The following is a 25,947-nucleotide window of genomic DNA, read 5'->3' as shown; positions in this document are numbered from 1 at the left end:
TACCAGCAATATTCCATTTTGTCTAAAGAATTGTCAGTTCTTTAATGAGTTTTGTGAAGGTGTGTTATAATATTCTGTGACAGGGCCTTTATATGAGCCACCATTGTCTGCTAGTAGTAATGCTGTCTGAGAACAATTAACATGGAATGAGAAATTAGGATTCATCAGATTGTCATGGATACAGGGAATATGTCAGTGTGTGGACGGAATAACCCCAAAAACCCCCCTGTTAAACTACTCATTAAAAGGTATTTAGAAAATCAAGGGAAACAAAGGAACGCATAAATATAAAAAACACATGCAAAGCCTTACAAAGCCTTGTAAAGGACAATTAGGACACAGCAAGAACTATATTCCTCAGACACGGTCCACACCACTGTCAACTTTTTTTATTTGTGTTGCAGCAGTTCAACATTGAGCTATTTGGGGTTATTCCATCCACACAATGCCTTATCCCTTGTATCTCTGACAATCTGATGAATCCTAATTTCTTGTGCCATGTTAAGTAAGATGTTGTTCCCAGACAACATTTCTGGCAGAGAATGGTAGCTCATAAAAATGCTCTGTGACTCTATATTGCATTTACCCATGTCTCAGTCAGTCTGATTTGAATGTAAGTAAGTGGAGTGAAATGCACACTCCATCATGTATGAATAAGAAAGAAATAAGCAAAAGTGATCATCCTTAAGAGAAATTTTTCATCAAAACTTAACACAAACATTTCTAATAAAGTAGCTCAGATAAATACAGTGGGGCCAGGCCGTTGCTTTAAAAAGTTATATGTTAAGAACAGGAGTAATGTGCTCACGTCTATTAGTGTTAGTTAAAAGACGGGCAGCAGCGTTTTGGACAAGTTGGAGGCCACTGAGCGAAGACTGGGAGACGCCAACATAAAGTGCATTGCAACAGTCCAATCTAGAACTGATTACTGCAACGCATGGATGGCTTTCTCGAGGTCGTGACAGTTTAAAAACATTTTGACTGTGTGAATGTGTGTGGCAATAGTTTAACATAGGGATCCTCTCAATTAATTATCCCTTGTATCTCTGACAAACTGATGATCCCCCATTCCCTCTGTATTTTCCCATATCAAATTGTCGTATATCAGTAGGCTACCTCTTTGATGGTTTACTTGTACATAATATCATCGTAGGTTGCCATTGAGTTTTCACAGTACCCCCCACATAAAAAAACACAACATTACCGTTGCTACTTCATTATAAATGTTTGTATTAAGTTTTGATTAAAGTTTTGAGCTTTTGAGGTTAATCCATCCTCTAGAAGAATTATCCCTTGTATCTCAGACAAACTGATGACCCTCCAGCTCCTCTTTTATTTTCCCATACATGTTTTATTGTTGATCCATAAATGTCAATAACTGAAATATTCCCTTAAGTATCATGATAGGTTGCCATTGAGTTTTCACAGTAACTAACCCTAAGTAACTAAATATGTGTGTTTGCATGTGTTTGTGTGTGTGTGTGTGTTATGTGTATTGATAGTTACAAATGTTTGTATTAAATTTAGATTTAAAATGTATCTTAAAACTTAGCAATTTCTCTCATTTCTGCTTATCCACCCATGCTGGAGTGTGTGTGTCACTCCGCACCAACCAACAGTGGACCCATGTCATTCCATATAAACCAAGTGTGGACCTTTTTCTGTAATGTAAAACAGTAAATAAAATACATCCTTATAAATACAGATTCATGATGCAAGTACATTAAAATGACCTAAAACCCTGAGTTTTAATTCAAATATTTTTCCTATAACAAAAATGCAGTCAAGGAGTATAAAACTCGTGTAGGGGAAAAATTAATAGACTGTAGATATGTGTGTTGCAGTAGTAGGCTACACCCTACATTTAAAAATAATGAAAACATTATTGGTGCTACTTTATTAGAAATGTTTGTGTTAAGTTTTGATGAAAAATTTCTCTTACGGATGATCACTTTTGCTTATTTCTTTCTTATTCATACATGATGGAGTGTGTATTTCACTCCATGCTAACTAAGTGGGAACTTGTATCATTATGCACCAACCAACAGTGGACCCCTGTCATTCCATATGAACCAAGTGTGGACCTTTTTCTACAACGTGAATCAACGAATAATTCCTATACAGATTTATGACGCAAATACATTAAAATTAATTGAAATCACATGCATTTAAAAAGTAAAAGTCTGACCATAGGTGGCCCCAACAGGGCTTCATTTATGTGAGATGTACGTGGCCAAAAAGTAACTTTTTGTGGCTCTGAGCCATCAGGCCATGTCAAACTGTGAGTAGTTTAAGTATTTTCCCGTGACAACAATGCAGTTAAGTAGTAAAACACCAGTACAGTGAAAAATTAATAGACTGTAGAAATGTGTCTGGCAATAGTTTAACATAGGGACTTTGTGAGATTAATCCTCTCAATGAATTATCCCTTGTATCTCTGACAAACTGATGATCTCCCAAACCCTCTGTATTTCCCCCAAAGATAACAAATTGCCGTGCCAATACTTTAATATCAGTTACTCTTTGATGGTTTACTTGTACATAATATATCATCGTAGGTTGCCATTGAGTTTTCTGTAATATAAAACAGTAAATAAAATACATCCTTATGAATACAGATTTATGATGCAAGTACATTAAGATTACCCTAAATCCTAAAACCCTCTATTAAAAAATGAATAGACTGTAGAAATGTGTGTTGCAGTAGTACACCCTACATTTAAAAAATAATTACAACATTATTGGTGCTACTTTATTAGAAATGTTTGTTTTAAGTTTTGATGAAAGTTTTCTCTTAAAAACTATCACTTTTGCTTATTTCTTTCTTATTCATACATGATGGAGTGTGTATGTCACTCCATGCTAACTAAGAGGGATCGTGTGTCATTATGCACCAACCAACAGTGGACCCCTGTCATTCCATATAAACCAAGTGTGGACCTTTTTCTGCAATGTAAGTCAACTAATAATTCCTATACAGATTGAGAACACATGTATATTGTAAAATTGAAACCCTGTGCTTAAAAAAACTGGACAAGCAACAATAGCAAGGTCAATTATTTTTAATGTTTAATCAGAATTCAACAGAAATTATCTAAATGACCATTTTATCTCAAATTTTGTCATGGGTGATCAATTTTTTCAATATTTTAAAATTTCTATTATACCTAATACAGTGTTGAGTTTAAACTTAAGACATCCATGAAACTGGGACCTTCATATTTTGTTACGAAGAATAACAAATTATGTTTCAAGGTACTGGTTTGTTCACTAAGGAGCCTGTTTGATAGCCTCTCTACAGTCTGAAAGGCTGCCGGGGCTGCAAGTCGTTCACACTATGGAGGAGTGTAAGAAACGACGTGTGTGAATGAGTCGTTAAAACCCCTGCTCCAGCCTGCCGGGGCACTGCTGAATATGGTATTTTACACACACACACACTCAGGTCCCCTCTTGGCTAAAGTTGAAAAAATTAACCAGAAGGTTTTTCACATGATTTTAAGTTGATTTAAAGCATGTCCAACAGGGGACCTAAAAAAAGTCCCCTGTTGGCTGCTTGGTCCCCTGTTGGTGAATGTGTAACGACGCCAATGTCCCCTCTTAGATAGGAACAACAGTGCACACACACACACACACACACACACACACACACACGGGGGGTTTACAGGGTCATTTTCCCCATACCAGCCCAGTGGTGGTTTATGAGGACCCTGCTTTCCCGTTGTCCTAGAGAGGTGGCTAAAAGATCAAAGTGGTCTAAAAAAAATAAAAAAAATTCCTGTCTACTTAGAATTAAAATACTGTGTAAGAATCCAGAGAAACGAAAATCTAACATTTTGGTGGATTGAGAGGACAGGGCGGGAGGAGGCGTTTCCTAGCACAATGGTGATTTATGAGGACCACCCTTGTTTATTAGGACATAACCCATACACACACACACAATCAGGACAAAACCCTTGTTTGTGAGGACCACACTGGTTTAACTGGACATTACCCATATACACACACAATCAGGAAAAAACATTGTTTGTGAGGACCACACTGGTTTAACTGGACATTACCCATACACATACACAATCAGGAAAAAACATTGTTTGTGAGGACCACACTGGTTTAACTGGACATTACCCATTCACACACATACACACACAAAATCAAGAAAAAAACATTGTTTGTGAGGACCACACTGGTTTAACTGGACATTACCCATTCACACACATACACACACAAAATCAAGAAAAAAACATTGTTTGTGAGGACCACACTGGTTTAACTGGACATTACCCATACACATACACAATCAGGAAAAAACATTGTTTGTGAGGACCACACTGGTTTAACTGGACATTACCCATTCACACACATACACACACAAAATCAAGAAAAAAACATTGTTTGTGAGGACCACGCTGGTTTAACTGGACATTACCCATTCACACACATACACACACAAAATCAAGAAAAAAACATTGTGAGGACCACACTGGTTTAACTGGACATCAGCCACACACACACTTAAGCAATATTACCTGAGAGGGTTATATTGCGAAATACAACCATTACCAACTAAATAGAATGTATCATCAAAATATATTCATTTTGATGGACAATTTGCTCTCAAATTTGAATGTTTTTTGCGAGTGCACTGACCGTTTCCAGGGAAATACATGGGGTACAACTAATACAGGAAGACGCAAGAAGCGATAAATCTTAAGGAGATGCACGACTACAGCAGCCGACTGAGAAGGGGAGACATTGAAAAAGACTTTGGTCGAAATGTCTGTGCTTGCCTGTCCTGCAATAAAGAATCGCCAAAGGGATATAGAGAGTGTGCTGGCTTTTTCTCCCCTTCTCAGTCCGACTAATACCTGAAACACAATCAGTCACGTCAGTAGACTCCTATGTGTAATGGAACATAGTTCACCTCTACAGCAAATAATCCGACCCTTAGTAACGACCTAGCAACAGAAAGGATTTTCTAGTCCCAGATGAGTGAACTCTGAGCCGACGTTAATGTTTTATCACAGTCTTGGTCCCTGACAGACTTTCCCAAACTAAACCAATACCATGTCGCCAACACAGCTGATGGGGAAAGCCAAACACTGCGATTACTCCAGATTATTTAAAAGCCCAAAAGTCAGAGAGAGAGAGAGAAACATAGAGGTATCTTCTGTTTCATCCAACGAAATATTCAGCCCCAGGCCATATTTTATTTTCACCGCGGTCACAACTAGTGTCTCTTTGACCTGCACATACAGAAGGGAACAGCCACTGGGCTAAAACGGGGCTGTATATACACTAAAAAATGGGTATTTAATTGTTCTAAAATTTGAGTTTGGCACTTGAAAGGAGCACTCTACAGGAGGTTGATTAAGTTTGTGATTTATTTTCATGAGTAACATAACGTTTCTAAAATTATAAAAATAAGTATTCATACTTGTTGTATAATCACACATACAAACTACCAGGAAAAAACCTTTCTTTGTGAGGACCACCTTCGCTGTCTCTACCACCTTCATCTTCTCCATCGCCTTCATTGTCCCCGATGCTGTCATCATCTCCCTCAGCTTGACTGTCTTCCTCGTCTTCGTCATCTCCATCATCCTGCTCACCTTCGTCCAGCTCTAGGTCCAATTCATCTACAGAAAAGCATATTTGATGCAAAAAATAAATATCATTGTTGTTGCAGGTCTGTACTTCTGACATGTTATTTTTGGTATAATTTACCAAAACACTACGGCATATTTACTTTATACAGTATATTCCAGGGCTGTATTTACATCCTACCAATTCAGAAAATGAACAAAATGCTGCATACAACTTTGTTACTTTTATCAGTCTCACTCATTTGTTGAATTTATACCAGGGGTCTCCAACCTTTTTTCCTCTGAGAGCTACTTTTGGAAATTGAAAATGGCAGAGAGCTACACTGTAACATTAACTCTTTACGTTCGTAAAATCTGTGTTTCCCACTCTTCATGAAAATAGTAGCCTATTTAAGCCTCTATAATACACAATACTAAAATTTTCTACTCGATATCAACACTCAGGAATCTCTCTCTCTCTCTCTAACGTCCTCTCCCACTACAGCTGAATTCTTCTAGTACCTCCTCAGTGGGGCGGGGTTGTGGCGGGGCGATGGCGGGTCCACATTGTCTCTCTTTTTTTCGAGCCTCTCATCAGCAGAGGAAACATGATCATCTAGTGCTCCCCATCCTAGGCAGGAAAAAAGAAACCTTTATATTAAACCAAAAGAATCCATAACTGAAATGTGTTAGTGTTGAATTGTGACATGAACAAAGTCAGTTAAAATGGTATAATAGACAATTTCCATACCAGGACAAGGAAAATTGGAAATGTGGAATATAAAGTTTTAACCATGTCACTACACTATAATATATTGATTAAGCACATGTCTGTAATGTTAAACTTAACATCTTAAAAACTATGAAAACTGAACAACAAATATATCTTGATTTTTAAATAACTAGAATATAATAGGGACATAACGGTATCAGTAATACCAAAAGTCACGATAAGAAAAGTGACTCAATATTATCGTGGGCATGTACAATAAGAAATTATGGTGCTTCTGGTAAATACTGCAGTTTCAATGTGAGACGGTTGTCCATGTCTCGCGTCAGCCGACTGTTAAAGGATTAGTTGGCTAGTTGGCTGGGGTCACGGAAATAAAGCGTTTTGCTTCTTAAAACAATATGCGTTCAAAAGAGTGAAAGTTGGACCCACAGCTATTGACCCCTTGCAGCTACGTCACAATTAGAATGTTATGCGAGAGGCGACGCCATGACGGACGGCAGAAAGTGCTCAGTGATAATGTACTGCTCCATAGACTGTATGGTGCCGTCCTACAATGTGGCTCTACAACCTCACAGCATTATCACTTATTTTAAATAGAATATCTACTCATCCGTTGCAATATTCTGTTTGTTTTTTTGTTATTCACCGTAGAATATCTCAGTTTTCTGTGCTTTTTCCACTGCTAAGGAGCTATAACGTCAGTCAGTGCCACACTCCCCATACAGCAGCTGCTGCTGTCTTTGCTGCTGCTAACTACAGTTAACGGTAGGGCTGGGCGATATGAGAAAAAATCCTATCACGATAATTTTTTTCATATCAGTCGATATCGATATATATCACGATAGGACTCAAGTCACTGTTTTTGTCAAGCCTAAATGTTCCATCATACTCACAAGTGAGATTTGAAGATATCAGAAGGTTATTTCTGATTTAAATATTTATTTTTCGTCAAAAATTGAACATTTCAGATGTAATGATTAACATATAAAAGCAATGAGTAGCCTAATAACAGTTTTAGATAAATAAAACTGGTATTATATACAGTTAGTTTCAACCAAATAATTTGATTGGACAAGAGACATACATGAGTGCTGATATACAGTACAACAGCACTGGGTCTTTTTACAGACATTATCACTCCGCTGTTCAGGCGTTCTTTAACATTACATCAGACAGGAGTTAGGTCAGACTAGAGCCAGGCTCCCCATCTCTCTGCTGCTGCTACAGTTATAAACGGACGTGAAAATTAAAACCCGGACCTGACGTGGCCCGTCTAATTAGCGATCATTCTCAGCCTAAACCCGGCTGAAAAAGAAAAAGGAAGAGAAATCGCCGCGGTTAGCGCTTGCTTCGCAAGTGACCAGTGTTTAAGTCGGCACAGCTGAACAGTGTCGCTCTGGTGTGAGCAGCAGCAGCAGCGGCAGCAGCAGCAGCAGAGCGGCTACGCCGTGAGTGCGCTCCCTTTGATGTGTGACGGCGAGCCGCTCCGACTGCCTGCTGTCTCCGTGGTTAAAGTTTAGTGTTGTTTACACCTACTGTATCAGAGTTCCATCAATCGGGGTTAATGTAAACATAACGTACCACGTCTTTTCGCGGTCACTTGTCCTAGTTCTCCTCCATTTTTTCTTTCGAGGCAACACTCATTCTCTCTCTTTTTTTACTGGCGATGCCCCGCTGCTGAGGCCAGGCTGCAGCAGCCCAAACATTACCACGTGTTGTTGTGCTGTGTACAGTCTTGCTGTGCTGTGTCAATCTAACCTGGTTGGCTCAGCCATTGGTTCAGCACGGCGCAACTCTCGTTTTCATTGGCTGTTTCAAAACATGAATGAATGAAACCTATCGACTTTCTATCGACCACGTTTCATATTGCTATTGAGTAAAGTTATATCGCGATATATATCGTTATCGTTTTATCGCCCAGCCCTAGTTAACGGACCTGGAAATTAAAACCTGGTCCGACCTGTGGGTGTTGAAGACCTGACCCGACGTCTGTATAATTAGTGATCATTCTCTGATTAAACCCGGCTGTAAAATAAAAGAAAACAGGAAGCCGTCTTCGTTGTAATCGCCGCGATCCGCCGGCGGCAACTACGTTGTGACGGTGCTATGTTTAATACGAGCGTTAGCTGTTGTTAGCCACAGCATGTAGCTCAGCTAGTTAGCTTCAACTGTGTTTACATCGACTATACACTGTAGATAAACTAACTTATAATGGCATCGATAACGTGTCTGTATATCTTCACACTGGTCCTGTTGCTCAGGTAACCCCGCCGCCAGTGGCCAGCCCTGGTTCTTAGCTCTAGACCAGCAAGGAGTTGGTGCTTCAGACCAGTTTTAAGAACCAATAACCGGTTTTTAAGCGGTGGAAAAGCAAAGAACCGATGCTAGTCAGGCTCTGGCTCCGAACCAGCACTGGAACCAGCTCAGTGGAAAAGGAGGGGAAACCCTACAACCCCGGTATGTCACAAAACTATAACGCGGCCATTCAATTACATTGACGTTCACTGTTCTTTTGCCGTCTATCATGGCGTCCGCAGCTACTGCCGAGTGGAACGTGACGTCACGTGCAAGGGGTCAATAGCTGTGAGAGACAGGGTGACCAGGTGATGATCAGTAATGCAGCGCAGTGCATGATGGAAGATCAGCCCGACAAATGTATACAGACTATCAGACAATCAGGACGATTATTTCCACTGTGCTCTGGCTCAGCTGACCGGTGGTCAGATGGCGGTTATAGATCTTCACATGTTGAACTCTTTTAAACAAAGGGCAGCCAAACGCCAGGCTAAAGAGAGAGAACTAGCGAGGCTCCTCTGTTCTTTTATTTTTTTCCAGCAGCACTGTCCGGTGCAGGTGATGCACGCTGTCTGTCTGTGTATGTTTGTCCGTCTGATCTTCCACCATGGACTGTGCTGCAACAATCACCCATCACTCTTTCTGCTCTAACCTCTTTTATACAGTCTATAGCTCTAACTCCATCTGGCGAAGTTCAGCATTACATAGCCTATTGAGGTTCATAAAGCTCTCCCTTTAGCTCTGTGCTAAAACAAGGGATGGCTTCATCACTTGTGTCATAATCAGATATGATTGAAACAGCAGTGAAACAGCTGATGGAAACGTGCACAGCTGTCTACAGGTGGCAGCGTGCAGTGATGCGATGGGAGAGAAAGTAGCACCAAGTGATTGCGAGGTCTGAGAGGAGCTCGTTTTTTTTCCCGACTTATAATGAACACACCATAAGTGTCGGGAGTCACTGTCGGGATGCGAGTAACAGCTGTAAACTCGTCCCTCTGCATATTAACAATGAGCCTGTCTGTCTCTCTGCCGGTGCCGCGGTCACACTGTGTGTTACAGGATTTATTAAAACACACAACGTAGTGTACGGATTGTTTGACAGTTTGTTTTGATACTACATGTTTTACCCGGTTTCTCTGTGTCCACTGCTATTTGATTTGCCACTCAGGCCTAGTCCACACGAGCCCGGGGATTTTTGAAACCAGAGTTTTGCTCCGCGTCCACACGAGTGGTGTAATAAAAACACTCCGTACACACGCAACTAGGGATGCACGATAGTTATCGGTCCGATAATTATCGGCCCGATATCAGGAAATTATGACGTCATTTCAATAAATCCGATATCATAACTTATCGGCCCGATAAGATTTATTATATATTTTTTGTCAGCACTGCGGTATGGGTCCTTTTTTTTTTTTTTTTACCAAGCGCTCTCACTCAGAGCGCTCTGCTCTGCTCCTACATGAGACCTGCGGCCTGCAGTGAATGCTGCGTTCAGGTGGCCTCCCTATAATCAGAAAAACAATTTTCTGACTGAAATCAGAATAGTCTCTCATTTCGTCAACTCGGTCATCATTTTGGTAGTTGCCGACTTGACTTGACTTGACTTGTCCCAATTACCCTTATTACACATAAACCATAGAAATATGAACATAAAAAGGTCTGAAGAACGGCTCGCAAAACGGGAACAGGGAACTTCTGTCAACACGTGAACGCAGCACAGCGTGCGTACTGGGTTTGTAAACACAGAACATGACGGCGCTAATGTGGGGCGGTAATAAAGAAGACAGTTCGCTGAATATCTGTAATAAATGTTCAAATGAAGCTCCACGAGGAGGGAAAATAGCGCGAGCAAACCTGGTCAGTCACCTGAAACATGAGCGTCGCTCCGACGGAGTTTGTAAAGCTACGAGGACGATGCTAACGACGCTAGCAACATAAAGCTAACTGTAAGAAGCCACCAGGACACAAACACACAGACACACTCTCCCTCTCTCTCCCCCTCAACCACACACACACACACACACCCCTGCACCCCCCCACCCCCTCTCACACAGACACTCTGTCTGTCTGTCTGTCTCTCCCCCTCTCTGAAAAGTTATTAATTTGTATGGAACCAGTCAGGCTTTTTTAACTTGTGGGATGCACTTTTCCCACTTTGTATTTATTTTAAATGAGTAAAATAAATAAATAAAACAATGCAAAGTATTTGCATCAGTTCTAGTCTTTCATTTTTATATCAATAAGTAATGCAGCTTATTTAAATAGATGCTCATTTGAGATATCAAATAGTTTTGTCTGATATCTTTTAGCAAATGTTTCAGTGTTTCCCCCAGAAAATGTGTTAGTTAAGGTGGTGTCTGTCCTGTTGACGGGGGGGGGGGGGGGTTCGGCGCGCCGGATTAAGTTTCGCCACGCGCGCTGCTTTTATGCATGCGCGCTTCTCTGTGGTGTGTGTATGTGTGTGAGAGGATGCGGAGATGAATGAAGGCGCTCGTCCGACGGGGGGGGGGGGGGAGGGCGGCGGCAGCGGCGAATATCGCTACATTTTTAATTTTTTTAAGACGTTAGTTTATGCAGCAGCTCATTGTTGTTAAGGCGGCCGCCTTAACAGGAAAGCGCTGCGGGAAACCCTGTGTTTGAAAGGCTTGTTAATAGAATATCTTCATTTAAAGAGTCAAAACTGTTTTTGGTTTGTTTATAGTATTGATGTCATGATATATGTTAGGTCCTCACTAGTCTTCCAAGTATGTTATCGGTTCTCGGTATCGGCCTTCGGAAGCAGAAAGTTATCGGTTATCGGTATCGGTTTCAAAAAAATGTTATCGTGCATCCCTACACGCAACCGTGGAATCCGCTACCAAGTGACGCAATGCACGTGTAATATGCCACAACCATAGACTGTGGCGATGTAAGGTAACAACTTCAGCTTTTCACTTCCCTGTCCTTCCTCTCTCTCTCTCTGCCCGTTTTAACTCCATCTGGCGAGGTTCAGCATCACATCAGGTACATTAAGGTCTCCATTTGGCTCCGTGCTAAAACAAGGGATGGCTTCATCACTTGTGTCATAATCAGATATGTTTATGTGAACTATCCGAGCAGTAAACTCAGTGAAACAGCTGATGGAAACACACAGCCGTCTACAGGCGGCAGCGCGCAGTGATACGGAGGGAGAGAAAATAGCACCAAGCGATTGCGAGGTCAGACTTTTTCGTGGACAACGGTTTTGTGATGCAAATGTATCACTCTTTTGAACGCATATTGTTTTGAGAAGCAAAACGCTTTATTTTCGTGACCCCAGCCACCTAGCCGGACTGCATTAGTCAACACCAAAACCAGACCGGAACTCTGCTGACGGGACGCAGTCCGGGGAAAGTCACTGTCACAGCACGTAACTGGTGATGGGGACGCCACATAGATTCATGTCAAAAGACCCGAACTATCCCTTTAATCCTTTGGCTACTGGCAAAGGGGCTGTGAGCGACTGGTAGCTCGCGAGCAACGTGTTGGAGACCCCTGCTTTAACATAATCTTTAATATAATCCATAACCAACCTCTGCATCCTAATCTGTGAAGTATGAGGGCTTTGTCAGAAAGGTGTCCTCATAATTCAGGTGTGTCAGGTGAACATCTGACACACAGCACAGTTTGCTGCCTGATCAACATGAAAGGTGGGGGAGGGGACTGTCCTTGCAGGACACTGTGTCCTCACAGTCCTGCGCTGTGTCAGGTAGTTAACAACATTCAACAGTGTATGGACTCGTGAGCACTGTCATAGAACAGATTTATGATTGGATGTAAAAGCATGTCATCACAAGAGTACAGTCAACTTACAGAGTTATCCTTCGATGTTGCAGGATTGGAACCGACCCGTCATCCGGTCATCACTTCCACCAGCAGCTTCCTGTATGTGTGTGTGTGAGAATGACAATAACAAATCTGAGATTACTTTAAGCAGAAACAATACTCTTTCATTCCAAAAATCATCAGTAATGACACCGCCATGTTTACTGCAGAAATGTCAGTACTACAATAAAGACCTGAAGGATCAAAAGCATTTCTAACATATTAAAGCAAGTAACTGTGAAGGTACAAAGCACAACTTGCCTTTTCTGATGCTGCCTCGCTTTCATTGGCCTTCAGCCTTCAGGTCACATGGTGCTTCACAGGGTTCCTGAAATTGGACAGAGGAAATATAGTGTTGTCTCATCACGCCATCACTTAGTGGTCATGTAAAAGAAGACATGAAAAATTTGTCATGTGCAGATGTACACATGCCTACAATGACCAGGCTGGCCATCTACTACACCTAATGCTGTGAACCTGTTCAATATTCATTCATTAAAGCAGATATCAGTGGAATGTTTTTGTTAATATAAGTCCTAAATAGTCCTATTTTCCGTCAGCAATCACTTACATGAAGTATTTCAGCCTAAACACGAGTCTCTCCGTCACTCTGCTCTGCTGTAACCCGAGGAGAACATTTTCCTTGTGGGATACAAGTGTTATCCAATGAGGGGAGAGAACGGCATGAAGGGCTGTGTGTGCAGCCAAGGGATGCGCGTGAATGTGGTGACGTAGCACGAGGACCAATTGATGCCTGACAAGGGCGGGGGCTGCTAACTCATGGTGCGTTCAAGGAAACTCGTACTTTGTGTTTTTCCTTCCTGTGAAGTCATACCAGTTCGATCTGGTACGAGTTCACGGGTCGGAAGTTACGAGTGGCCGTTATAGGGAACTTTCACAGACAACAGGACGGTAAAAACACGAGCTACGGGTTACCTGGAACGCTACCAAGTCGTAGTTGTGACTTGAAGCTGTAACTTACGGTTTCAAAAGCCTGCCTTGAACACAGCATTAGCCGAAACGGCCGTGCCACTGATATCTGCTTTAAATATCACACCCAAGAGCGGCAACAGCGCCCACTGATCTGTATCGAGACTGTTGTTATTCCTTCACCCGGGTCAAAGGATGCTGTGTGTAAAACCACGCTGTGGTGCAGACGATGGCCTTGCGACAACCTCGCCCCCACTGAGGAGGAACTAGAAGAACTCAGCTGTAGTGGAAGAGCACCTTTACTGAGCCCAGCTGTGCCGTGCCGTGACTGTGTAGTCGAAAAGCGCCACAAGTCTCCTGAACCCTCCACTTGCAGTTGACTTGAAAATCGTCACTTACGCTGATTTTAATCTAAGTCCTCACAGGTGGAAGAATAGCTAAATGCACACAGGTTCCCCACACACTGTAATGATTGCTGCTTTAGGTTTTCCTGCAACAGTGAGGACTTAGACTAAAAACACAGTCTAAGGGCGCTTTCACACCTGACCATTTGTTCCGAAACAGGGAGCGTTTACGTCATATATCGGTTCGTTTGGTCAGATGTGAACACAGCAATCGCGCTCGATGCGGAACAAAACAAGCGGGCCGAGATGGCTTGGGAGAGGCGGTCTCGGCTCGTTTCCATCCGAGCCCTGGAGCGGTTCGTTTGTAGTGAGAACGCAACCGACACATGTATCGGAACAAATTGACTGGTTACCTGGCAACCGGAGGCGGAGGACCACGGGCAACTGCCCCAAAAACATAATGGAGCATCAGCAGCGTGTCGTCTTGGCCTTAAAACAGGAAAGCCGGTGGCCAAAAGAAAAGAAAGACGCAAACTCAAGCCACGAGTCCACCAGCCTTTCCAAGCTGACCCGCGGCGATCAGCACCGGGCAGAGCTCCGCAAACAACCCCTATAACTAGTCATGCTACGGTGCCCGTTTACTAGAAGAAAAAAAGAGTCAAACTGTAGGGTGTTAGAGCAGTGGTTCTCAACCTTTTTGAGTCGCGACCCCCAATTTCACATGCACTGCTGTCCGCGACCCCCCGCCCCAACACACAAACACACACACGCCGGTGTGAACGCATGATGGATAAAGCGCAGCGCTGTCCGCGGTGGGTTTTTTTTTTTTGCCTTTTTAGTTCTTGATCCCTGCACTGAAAAAAATAATTGGCTGCTGTAGTTTTGTCTCCTTGGCCAATATTCCGACCTGGAGGTTTTCATCAGGGCAAAAGAACAAAACAAAGTGACGGAGTTTAAATAGATGCGGCTGGCGAGTTGATGCGGTGTCCACACACCCGGGCTGGTTTATGTGACATGCGGGGACCTGTCGGCGCAGGAGCGAGTGGAGCGTGGATGCAAGCCAATCTCCTTCAACCATGCACGGAAAAGGGGAATGACAAGAAAAGTTTTTCTAATTTATTAAGAAACAATGCCCAGGTCAGCAATGCATGCCAAGAAACATGTCGTTCATTCGCCCCCTCCAGCCACATCAACTGGGGTCGGGAGGGACCCCAAGGTTGAGAATGGCTGTGTTAGAGGACAATTCATCTGACATAACTATGACACCTGAAACTGAAAACACAGCTTGACCAACACAACCTGACCACCTCTCTCTCTCTCTGTCTCTCTCTCTCTCACGGGCAGTGACACGCTCTGTCATTCATTCACGTGTCAGCACTGAGACAGCGGACAGCACGCTTGGTCACTAGCTAATAATAATAATAATAATAATAATAATAATAATAAATAATAATGTAGCCTATTAGACTACATTTGTAGCTATAGCACATTATAGGCATACTTCAAGGTCTCGCCCCAGCCATAAACCAGTCAGCTTGGGCATTTTTTTTAATTGAACTTAAACTAAATACTCGTCTGCCCAAATATTAATAAGAAATTGAACCTCCTCACTACTGCAAGTCATCCCGCGGTTCATTGTTGCCATTGTTGCTGATCAGCTGATGGGGTGTTGTTAGGGCCGTTGCTATGGCGCTGTTCCACAGCGCAAAGCGCTGTACCGCTTTAGAATCATGCAATGTGAACACAAACGGCCCAGAAAAAAGAACGCAACAGTTGTATCGGTTTAGTTGCTGAATCGGAACAACTGCAGGTGTGAAAACGCCCTAAGTGATGCTTTCAATTGTGGTGATTGCAGGAGGCTTGGATGAAGTTACACAAGCAGTTCGGAGCCATTTTAAGATTTTCAGGGGCTGGTTTACTACTTCTTTTTTTGTTTTACAGAATTGGTTTCCTTTGATATTTCAGAAAGTGTTGGTGGATTAAAAAAACTTCTTAGATAATGAGGATAATGATGTTAGTATGTGAACCGCTGTGTGCGAATGTGGGGTAGGGGGTTGGCTAACGTCACATGAGAGCACACGTCATCCACCCTCATCCTCAAGTGGATGACGTGTCGTGTGCTTCCCCCTCTTGATGCTCTATGGTCTGTTTCCAATATCCATGTGCCTTTCAATTAACTATTCTTTATTGAATCAATTACTCTTAGTATTAATAGCCTTTGTGTTTTTTCAGCTACTTTTATTAGAAACTAACTTCTTAATTCTTTACTTTTACACCAGGCTACAATTTTAAAGGGATAGTTCAATATTTGCCTATTGCCACAATCTGTATCACATATAGTCTTAGGAGTAGGTTTGTTACCTTTGTCTCTGCAAGCTGGTTTGAGATCGGCGGGGCAGAGACGAGGTACATGGTACCTTCCGCTTTCCTCAAATACGCAATCTAACAACTCCAAAATGCTCTGGTGGACAAGTTGTGACCTGCACATTCACCAGGCTATGAGATAATCATGTATAATTATGTGACATTACAACACATGAAGCAAATACTATGAACTACTTGCACTTTTAAAGTGGAAATGAAGCAGCCAGCCAATTTAACATAATTCATTAAATGGATTCCCAGTGTGCTTAAAATTAGGCAAACTAACACATGAAACACAAGCATTTAGGAGAAAATGGGAGTTAAAAATTGCATGTTTTAGCTAGTGCGCCGCCATCTTGTCGTTCGACTGTCCGTGACGTCACAGGGTTGGTTGCCTGGGTTGGCTGACAGCCACAGACAGTGAAAGTGAAGGACATAGCTACAGACAGAGACGGTAAAACATGAAACTGTGGAGGCACTGGATTAGAAGAGACTCAGAGGAGACCTCTACTGTGTTGCTCCTTCTGTGAACTAGTTTTACAGTGTTAAAAACTAGAAAAAAACCTCTGTTTTCATTAACTGCCACTAATAAGGAGCCGCAGCAGCAGCGGAGCTGTTAAGACTCCTCTGCTGATCTCGGTGTGATCATTTCTACAGCATGTTTACATCCAGTCTGGATGTGATCCACAGGAAACTTCTGATCAACCCTGAAAGTTGATCATTCACCGGATCAACCAACAACAACCTGACGTTACTCCGACAGTTTTCAGTTTCTCTGCCTCAGCCCGTCCTCCCCCGACCGGCCCACGTTCACACCGTGATAAGCATCGGTCACCGCGGGGAGAGAGACTGGACCCTCTGGTCCCACACCGAGGAGCCTTCACAACCTCACACACACACACACACAGCAGCGATCTGATGGCATCTGATAACATCGGTATTAACAGTAATAGCGCCCATCACCATAAAATAAGAAGGGAAAATGACTTCAAAATCTCTGATCTCATCCTCCACACCCAGCCCTCAGCAGAAGTATGAGGGCTTTGTCAGAAAGGTGTCCTCATAATTCAGGTGTGTCAGGTGAACATCTGACACACAGCACAGTTTGCTGCCTGATCAACATGAAAGGTGGGGGAGGGGACTGTCCTTGCAGGACACTGTGTCCTCACAGTCCTGTGCTGCGTCAGGTAGTTAACAACATTCAACATTATTCAAACTGAATGTTTCATATTCAAACAATAAATATGTCTTACCTTTACTCCAGGTGTCCAAATCAGTCAGCAGCAGCAGTCATCCAGCTCCAACTGTTTAATAATCCACCGATTATTCCCGTTTACATAGCGTTCCTCATCTATGGCAGCCAGCGTGGTGCTTCATTCATTTGCATTGTGTTGAAAAAAAGAAAAGAAAAAGTTTCAGCTAACGTTAGCTTTAGCTTCAGCTCCTGACAGGAGAGGCTGACAGAGGAGACGGTGGAGCCTCTCCGCTGTCGGTACCGAGTCCAGACCACAGTCCAGAGGACCAGACAGTCCGACACACCGCAGACCGTGTCCGTGTGGAAGTAACGTTGCACCGGGAGAAAACAAAGCGGTGGAACCGGACAACACAGGTCCGGTTGAAGAAACACGGCTATTGCCGCTGCTAAAAAAACTTTTTTCAACACAATGCAAATGAATGAAACGCGCTGGCCGCGAGGAACGTGATGTAAAAGGGAATAATGGAGCTGGATGACTGCTGCTGCTGACTGATTTGGACACCTGGAGTAAAGGTAAGACATATTTATTGTTTGAATAGTCTTCTGCTGAGGGCTGGGTGTGTGGAGGATGAGATCAGAGATTTTGAAGTCATTTTCCCTTCTTATTTTATGGTGATGGGCGCTATTACTGTTACCGATGTTATCAGATGCCATCAGATCGCTGCTGTGTGTGTGTGAGGTTGTGAAGGCTCCTCGGTGTGGGACCAGAGGGTCCAGCCTGTCTCCTGTCTCCAGACTGGATGTAAACATGCTGTAAGAAATGATCACACCGAGATCAGCAGAGGAGTCTTGTTAACAGCTCCGCTGCTGCGGCGGCTCCTTATTAGTGGCAGTTAAAGAAAACAGAAGTTTTTTTCTAGTTTTTAACACTGTAAAACTAGTTCACAGAAGGAGCAACACAGTAGAGGTCTCCTCTGAGTCTCTTCTAATCCAGTGCCTCCACAGTTTCATGTTTTACCGTCTCTGTCTGTAGCTATGTCCTTCACTTTCACTGTCTGTGGCTGTCAGCCAACGCAGGCAACCAACCCCGTGACATCACGGACAGAACTAATGCAAAACGTCAAACTAAACTTAACATTTCTCCTTAATGGTTACATTTCATGTGTTAGTTTGACAATTTTTAAGTACAGTGGAAAACAGTTTAATGACCTATGTGTATTTGGCTGGCTGCTTCACCTCCATTTTAAAATCCCTCCACTCAGCAGTCATGTCTGGAATAAAGTTTCGGCTGCATTTGCCTCGTAAACAACTCTGTGTCGTAATGTTACTTGATTATTTCATATCATGGAGAATGTGCAGGTCACAACTTGTCCACCAGAGCATTTTGGAGTTGTTGGATTGTGTAGTTGAGAAAAAAACGGAGGTACTGTGTGCCTCATCTCTGCCCGTGGATTTCAGAACATGCACTAGCAATTAAGGTAATGAACCTACAGCTATGACTATAGGGAATATGGCAATGTGCGAATTTACCAAAATGTTGAACTATCCCTTTAAGGTGACTACACTAGGAGAAACAAACATTAATATATTGGATGAAAAATGTACCTTTTATACTTGTTAATAAACCTTACCTCTAGGAAGGCTTTATCCTCTCCTTGAACAACATGTTCCAGTGCATCCTGGTCAGGAGTCTTTCTCCTCCTCCTCCTCCTCCTCCTCTTCTCAGTCATCTTTCCTGTAATAATGTCCAGATAATAACATAAATTTTAAACAAGCTTTAATAATTGCCATGTTGCATTCACATTCATTTGAACATTGAAACTGTTGAGTGAGCTATAGCCAAACTGATGTGCCAAACTCACATCAGACATTCTCTCTCAACATTAAACATGTTTAAATCAGGTCAACTGGACTAGACTAGACACCAGACTAGTTTACACAAACGGATGAAGCATTTGATCAGGAAAAATAAGGAGGACTGGCTCATTGCTGTTTTTTTCTCAACATAATCACATGGCATTTGCATACAATCATTGCAGCATTTACAGCAAATTAAATAAACCTGCACAAGCTCAGCCCACAAACCTGAAGTTAACCCTCATTAACACAACGTCCATTTCCACCTCGATCATTCCCTGAATGTTTGATCATCAGAAAACGACATGTTATTTCTTCATTCACCTCCATGTTGCTCAGTCTCCCCTCCCTCCTCTCTGCAGCCTGATCTCATGTGAACCAGCTGACCCGACGTTACTGATCAGAATCAAGAATTAAAACCGAACTAACATAATCTGAAAGGCATTTCTTACTAAATAACATTTCCAAAACAGGTGTCAATTACATAATTGCTGCTTTATGAGAACTATCAAGTTTCTGTGTACTCACCTTCTTGTTTGGGGAAGAATTGTTGCTGGCAGATTGGAGACGCTTGGGTGCCAGGACTCGTCCCTTCACTTCAGGCCCCTCCGGACCATTTGGATTTACTTCCTACAAGTGACAGCACTACCACCATTGCCTTGAGGGAATTTCTTACTCAAAACAAACAACCCATTGGACTCAATGATGAACTATTGGTGGTCAAGGTCAATGTGACCTAATGTCCATCACATTCTCATGAACACTACATGTTATCAGGCACACCTAGAGGGAAATTACTTACATCTGGCATAAAGGACAGAAAGACGACACACTTACCACGTATTCTTTGACCAATGTGTCCAGGTCTTCACAGAGGTAGATGTTGAGACATCTCAAAACGCAATCACGCCTCACGTTGATGTCTTGATTCTGAAACAAACATTACATGATTCCATGCTGGTCAGTTTCACCCACCCTGGGTTAGACCAAAAAAATACTTACATTCTCCATCTTTGCCATCATGGGTCCGATTTTCTTCCCTGCAGCTCCCCCTTTAGTGTTGAAAACCCTGATCAGGTCGCCGGTCAGGCGGTCTAGTTCCCCCAAAAATTTTGAGGTCAGTGGTACAGTTGTCAGCCGCATAAACTCCAAGTTGATCTGTAAAAGACAACAGAGACAGGACACCGACTTAAAACAGGGGTGGCTGTTGCTCAGTTGTTAGAGGGGTCAATCATAGACCGAAGGTTAGTGGTTCAAATCCCGGCTCTGACTGTCCACATGTCAAAGTGTCCTTGAGCAAGGCGAGAGCGCTGCACAGCAGCTGGATGCCGCCATTGAATTGTTAACTGGGTGAATAAGAGAATGCCATTGCAAAGCACTTAGGTTTGGGCAGGGCTTGACGCTAAGCTTTTTTCTAAGTAGCACTTGGGAAAAACGCTGAAAAATTTAGTAGCACACAACATTTTGTAGTAGCACAATGGAAATTCAGCAATGTTGGCAAAGATGTAATTTTGAAACAAATAAAGTACTTTAGCCTAATCCTAACCCTGCTAATTTTTAATGTTATAACTGGCTCTTTGCCTTAACAAAAATCAGGAAAGACAAACAATGCAAATGTGTGTGAGAAAATAGAGTATTTATTACAACCAATATTAGTTTTTAGTTTCGCGCTGCAGTCTTCACTGTGTATGCGCATGTCACCTCTCTGTTATGGAAGGACTGCATTGGTTAGAGAAGCTCTCTATCAGATCTGATTACAGGTCTGATTTGATTTTCCCTGGGTTTTGAGACCAAGGTGGCAAAGGCCCTGGGGTGGGGGTATTGATGAGCAGCAAACCTATATTTCTTCTTCACCTTTTCTTGCTTCCTTCACCTTTCAAACAGAGCAGAGCTCCGTGGAACAGGAGGAGAGACACAGCCCGAGACCGTGTACTGGAGGGAGAAGCAGGTCGAACGTGCACGAAAAAAAAAAGCGCATCGCACCGAATGTGCACTGCTACGGCGCCGCCTTGGCGTGCATGACCTTGAAAGTAATGTGCGGAAAAGACACTGCATCTGAACGGCCCCGATGTACACAAGCTTTAATCAAGGTGGCAACCAAAATCACCAAACAGGCAGGGGGGAAAAAAATATTGCTCATATTAACTCATTGGCTGCCATTGACGTCTATAGACGTCAGTCTAATTACAACCGTCCACTGCCATTGACGTCGATAGACGTCAATTGCGTTTTTCAACGGGAAGGGCTGGAGGACGGTCTGGCGGAGCTTGTCCATCAATATCAGGCTTGTAAACTAGTGTGAAGACGTGTAACTGTCCTGTAGGTGGCAGCAGTGCCCTCTTTGGATGAGAGATCAGCATTGATTATGAGAAGAAGAAGCGAGATGACAAGAGATATGCTAAAGAAACTTATGCACGGAGCCTATGTGTTCCGCACGTCGGCACCAAGGGGGCAGTTGTCGGTCTGAGAAGTGAAGCTCACTTCCGCGTTCAAAAAACTGCAATCCCCTCGGATTCCTCTGGGGGCTGGTGTCAGAAGGGAGCATTCCCCATAGACCCCCATGTTAAAATCGCCGACTTTACATCCTCAGTAAACATGTTAAAAGCCTGGTGTCAGAACGTTTTTTTTGTCTCAATCGATAGTTTCTACCCCCGCACACACTCTGAGGGGGGTGAATTTTTTTTTAACTCTACCGTTTTACTGTTATAAGGTTAAAACTCTGACCAATTAGGGCGCGGAAACGTTGAGTGACAGGTCCGAGCAGCTCCGTGGACAGCTGCTTCGAGGCCAGTGGGCGGGTTCTCGGCCGGCCAATCCAACATGGCGCTGTTCAGGCCGCCATATTTGAGTCACAAAAACGACTCCCCAAAACCAATGGGTGACGTCACGGACGCTACGTCCATTCTTTTTACAGTCTATGGTCGGCACATTATGTACCGTGTGTGTCGTGGTAGTTCAGAGAGGAAGAGGGTCGCGATCGTGAGAAAATGACGGCGATCATTGAAAAAGACACCGACGCTGGACACCGGCGATGAAGCCGGGCCGAGTGGTGAGAATCAGCAGCTGACGGTGCGTCACCACAGACCAGAGCCCAGCTCAACTGACGGCTCGGTGGACGTGACCCGAGCGATTCCGTCCGGATCAACCAGGAGCAGCAGAGACTCGTCCCCACGCTCCAGAAAGACATGAAGGTAATAATATAATACATCAATGGTAAAAATAATAAAATAAACTAACTTGCTAGCGAGCTAACTTTTACTGCTTAGAGAAGGGCGGATCGCTTTGATCGGAAAGGTTAGAAAAAAAAAAACTCCACATCACACTTGACTACATCTATAAGAGATGTATTTTTATGGTAATTCTATATATTTCTATAATTTACAGGTCGTGGATCGAGCAGTGGTCGACCATGGGGCAGAGGTCATGTGACAGCTACAAACGTACAAAAAAGTTAATGCATTTTTACTGATATTTGTAAATAAATTATTATTTTGCCATCAAAAGTCCTTTCTCAGTGTTGTTTTTGTTGTTTTATAGAAGGAGAACACTGTTCAGATGTGTGAGGTGTCACTAAAGCAAAAAATATCAACGTCAAAGTCACTGTTCTGCTTGACATGTTTCTTTCCACAAAAAGCTTGTTTTCTCAGAATTTTGGTCAAAACTGCTGTTTTTGGCGAAACCAGCCTAAGTTCTACTGCTGTTTACTAAAGAACGGAAAAAGGTAGAAACAAACTTTTTTTTTCCTATTGAACAAAGAGAGTCTACTCTTTCTCTTGGTAGTTTCGGTGTTTATATAGTCATAGAACACAATATTCTGTGGGTCTTATAAGATCGTTCAAAATGCTCTAAAACGGCTGGCAGTATGGGGCTCTCTGCTCTGAAAATGGCTGGCAGCCAATGAGTTAAACAGCATGCAAAACGGTGCATGTACTACAGTTTCTGTCAAAGTCGCACTGATGCGACTGAATGTAATTTACTATTCGCACTGGAAATTATCAACTCGCAAATGCGAGCAAAACAGTCGCACTGTCGAGCCCTGTTGGGTGCACAAAAGCGCCATTTAAGTGCAGACTGATTACCACGTGTGACAATGTCTGACATTGAATTAAGTTACTAAACTTCAGATTCACACTTGCCTCAATGACGTCAAAGAGTGCTGGCCATTTATTGAAAAACTCTGGAATCTTTGGCTCCTGGAGAACCTCCTGTCTCCTGAGGGAGAATGTATGCTGCATCTTATCCTTGATGAGGGCCTCATTCCTTTTCTTCTTTTTTACCTGAAATGGAATGAAACTTCATTGTCATATACAGTAAAGATACTTGTATAACGAGATATGATGAGAAACTCTCAGCAATGGTACACATTACAATTGGAAACAGAAATATTAAAGCAGATGTAAGCGATCCGGTCGTTTTGGCTAATGCTGCGTTCCAGGCAGACTTTTGAAACCGTAAATTACAGCTTCAAGTCACAACGATTTTGTAGCGTTCCAGGCAACCCACTCGTGTTTTTCCGACCTGTTTTACCTGTGAAAGTCACTATAACGGCCACTCGTAACTTCGGAAAAACACGAGTTACGAGTTTCCTTGAACGCACCATAACAGTCCTCGTCCCTACGTCACCACATTCACGGCGTCCCTTGGCTGCACACACAGCCCTGCATGCCGTTCTCTCTCCTCATTGGATAAAAACTGTACTGTTTTCTCCTGGGCTCAGAGCAGAGCAGAGGGACTGACAGACCCGTGTTTCGGTCCGAACACTCTATGTAAGTGATTGCTGTCGGAAGATATAACTATTTAAGACTTATATTAACACAAATATATCACTTACTTCTGCTTTAACAATATGATTAGGGAGTAAGAATATTTTACAAACTGAGTGTAATAGATAAAGAAAAATGAACTGTGCAAAGTAACCACAAAACAGCTAAAGTGTCCAGTGCTGTGCAAAATGAACTGTTGGGCTGCTTTAGCTGAGCTGGACAAGAAGTATAGTGCAAAAAACATGACGGGTGAAAAGCTCTTATGTACATACTGGCCATGCCGTGAAGATGGTGTAATCATGGATAGGTAAGATAAGATACAATGTATTGCACATTATACCTCTGTCAGTAGGGCCACCCTTTCCATCTCCAGACTGTCTTTCACCACTAGGGATGTTCGGACAGAAATTTACATCTCCCTTTCTGGGCTTCTTGATGTTGGCTGCTGGAGTCTGCTGGCCACTTCGCTTATTTTTCAGAGAGTTGATGGCAACCTCGGGGTGTCCAGCTCGGCTGAGGAGAAGAACAATGATATTTTTTCAGCACCTTTCACTGACGATCACAAATTGCTTCACAATTTAAACACAATGGGCTCCATTTTAGTTTTGTCCTTAGCGCCATGTCTTTCATACATTTATGCTGGCGCAAAGTGGCACAAGACCTTAAATGCAAGACTTCTAATCCGTCGGACTGGCATTTAACATCTTGCTCCACCCTCTGCTGGCACAAATATAAAGCATAAGCCTTGGTACTTAGGACAAAAACAAATAAAGAACCCATTAAATAAAACACAAACCTCAGCTTGGTGCGGAAGTTCATCATTTTTATCTTCAAGTAATGCTTCCAGCCACAGTATCCAGTTCGTGTTACTTTTTCCAGTAAACATGGATGTGACTCTATCAGAGTCTTTTCCACTTCCTCTAAATGCTCATGCCTTGGGTACGCCGTGTACTTTATTATTTCCTCAGCTAGGCCTTCAAGGATATCTGAGCGTACTTTTGGCGTAGGACACAGGACAGTTCCGTGTTCCTTGAACTCATCATTTCCTTTCTGGAGCATAATCTCAGCACAGGATGAGAAGCGGGGCACGACAAAGGGTTTAGGCCAGGAGCAGGATCGGGTCTCAGGCGATGACAAGATGATGGTATCATTGCTGGAGTAGGAGTCTAAATCACTTGGTTCTTGTGATGAAGAGCTGGCTTTGGAAGGAGTGCCTGGGATTGTGCAGCAGGCATCTTCCGTGAGTGGAGCGGACCTGGTTGTCTCACGAAGCATGTACACCACTTTCAAAGTCCCTTTATCTTCAAGTTCTGATGTCGACAAGAGATTCATGAACTGATTATCCATGTCTTTGTCTTTGTACTGAAGTCTGAACTGCTCAGTCACTTCAAAGGAAGTCTTGATTTCAAGAGCCAAGTCCTCCACAGTTCTTGGTATTCCGGATTCAATGGTGAGTTTTCTTGCATCCTCTTCACCTCCAAAGAGGACTCTGAAGGTTACTCGTGCTGCCATCCTGCTTTGCTAATCTAAGGTGGATACAGAAATACAGAGTAGACATTAGTCTTGTTATTCAAATGTTCAATCACTCAGGCAGAGTACATGGTCAGGACACAGTCATTGCCTAGATCTGATGAGGCTAGGACAGCGAGGAGGGTAACAAAGGAAGTTAGTAGAAAGGAGGCTAGAGGAGACTAGGAAAGTAGGTGGTCAGTAGAGAGCGGAGACTAGGAGAGTGAGGTGGTCAGAAGAGAGCGGAGACTAGGAGAGTGAGGTGGTCAGAAGAGAGCGGAGACTAGGAGAGTGAGAAGGTCAGTAGAGAGCAGACATGAGTACAGAGAGGTATGTTTATGTGGTGGACTAAAACCAAATTTGTTACTGAAGAATTTTACACGGCACTGTAAATTATCAAAATCAAACCTGTAATGACGATGTGTCTCTTCAGGGTCACCATACGTCTGGATCCGACTGTTTAGGCCACAAGTGGACAGTAATCTGTCAGCTCTTCAAGCTGAACAAGGGCAACCTCTCTTCCTGGTGA

The 25,947-nt window shown here is 43.0% G+C and overlaps 1 protein-coding gene and 1 long non-coding RNA gene across 2 annotated transcripts in view; both read right to left on the bottom strand.

Annotated features, from left to right (window-relative positions):
• The window catches only part of LOC146960933 (uncharacterized), a 39,252-nt gene extending 13,831 nt beyond the window's left edge, over window positions 1-25,421 (bottom strand). Inside the window, exons 1-3 of the mRNA XM_085771927.1 lie at window positions 24,906-25,421; window positions 23,283-23,423; window positions 20,149-20,304 (exon numbers count right to left, since the gene is read on the bottom strand). Of these exons, the coding sequence (XP_085628053.1) occupies window positions 20,149-20,304; window positions 23,283-23,423; window positions 24,906-25,421 (813 nt within the window). The remainder of the gene's footprint in view (window positions 1-20,148; window positions 20,305-23,282; window positions 23,424-24,905) is intronic.
• On the bottom strand, window positions 5,559-19,018 carry LOC146960934 (uncharacterized). Its single transcript, XR_015035335.1, has 5 exons — window positions 18,921-19,018; window positions 12,714-12,784; window positions 12,445-12,510; window positions 6,105-6,213; window positions 5,559-5,636 (listed from the first exon to the last, which is right to left on the bottom strand). It is a non-coding gene; the product is annotated as an uncharacterized LOC146960934 (long non-coding RNA).
• Window positions 25,422-25,947: the final 526 nt, after the last annotated feature.

Source organism: Trachurus japonicus, unplaced genomic scaffold (genome assembly GCF_045865225.1).
Source record: "Trachurus japonicus isolate A0001 unplaced genomic scaffold, Traja_1.0 AP029824.1".
Classification (NCBI taxonomy): Eukaryota; Metazoa; Chordata; class Actinopteri; order Carangiformes; family Carangidae; genus Trachurus; species Trachurus japonicus.
This window is presented reverse-complemented; position numbering and strand designations above follow the sequence as displayed.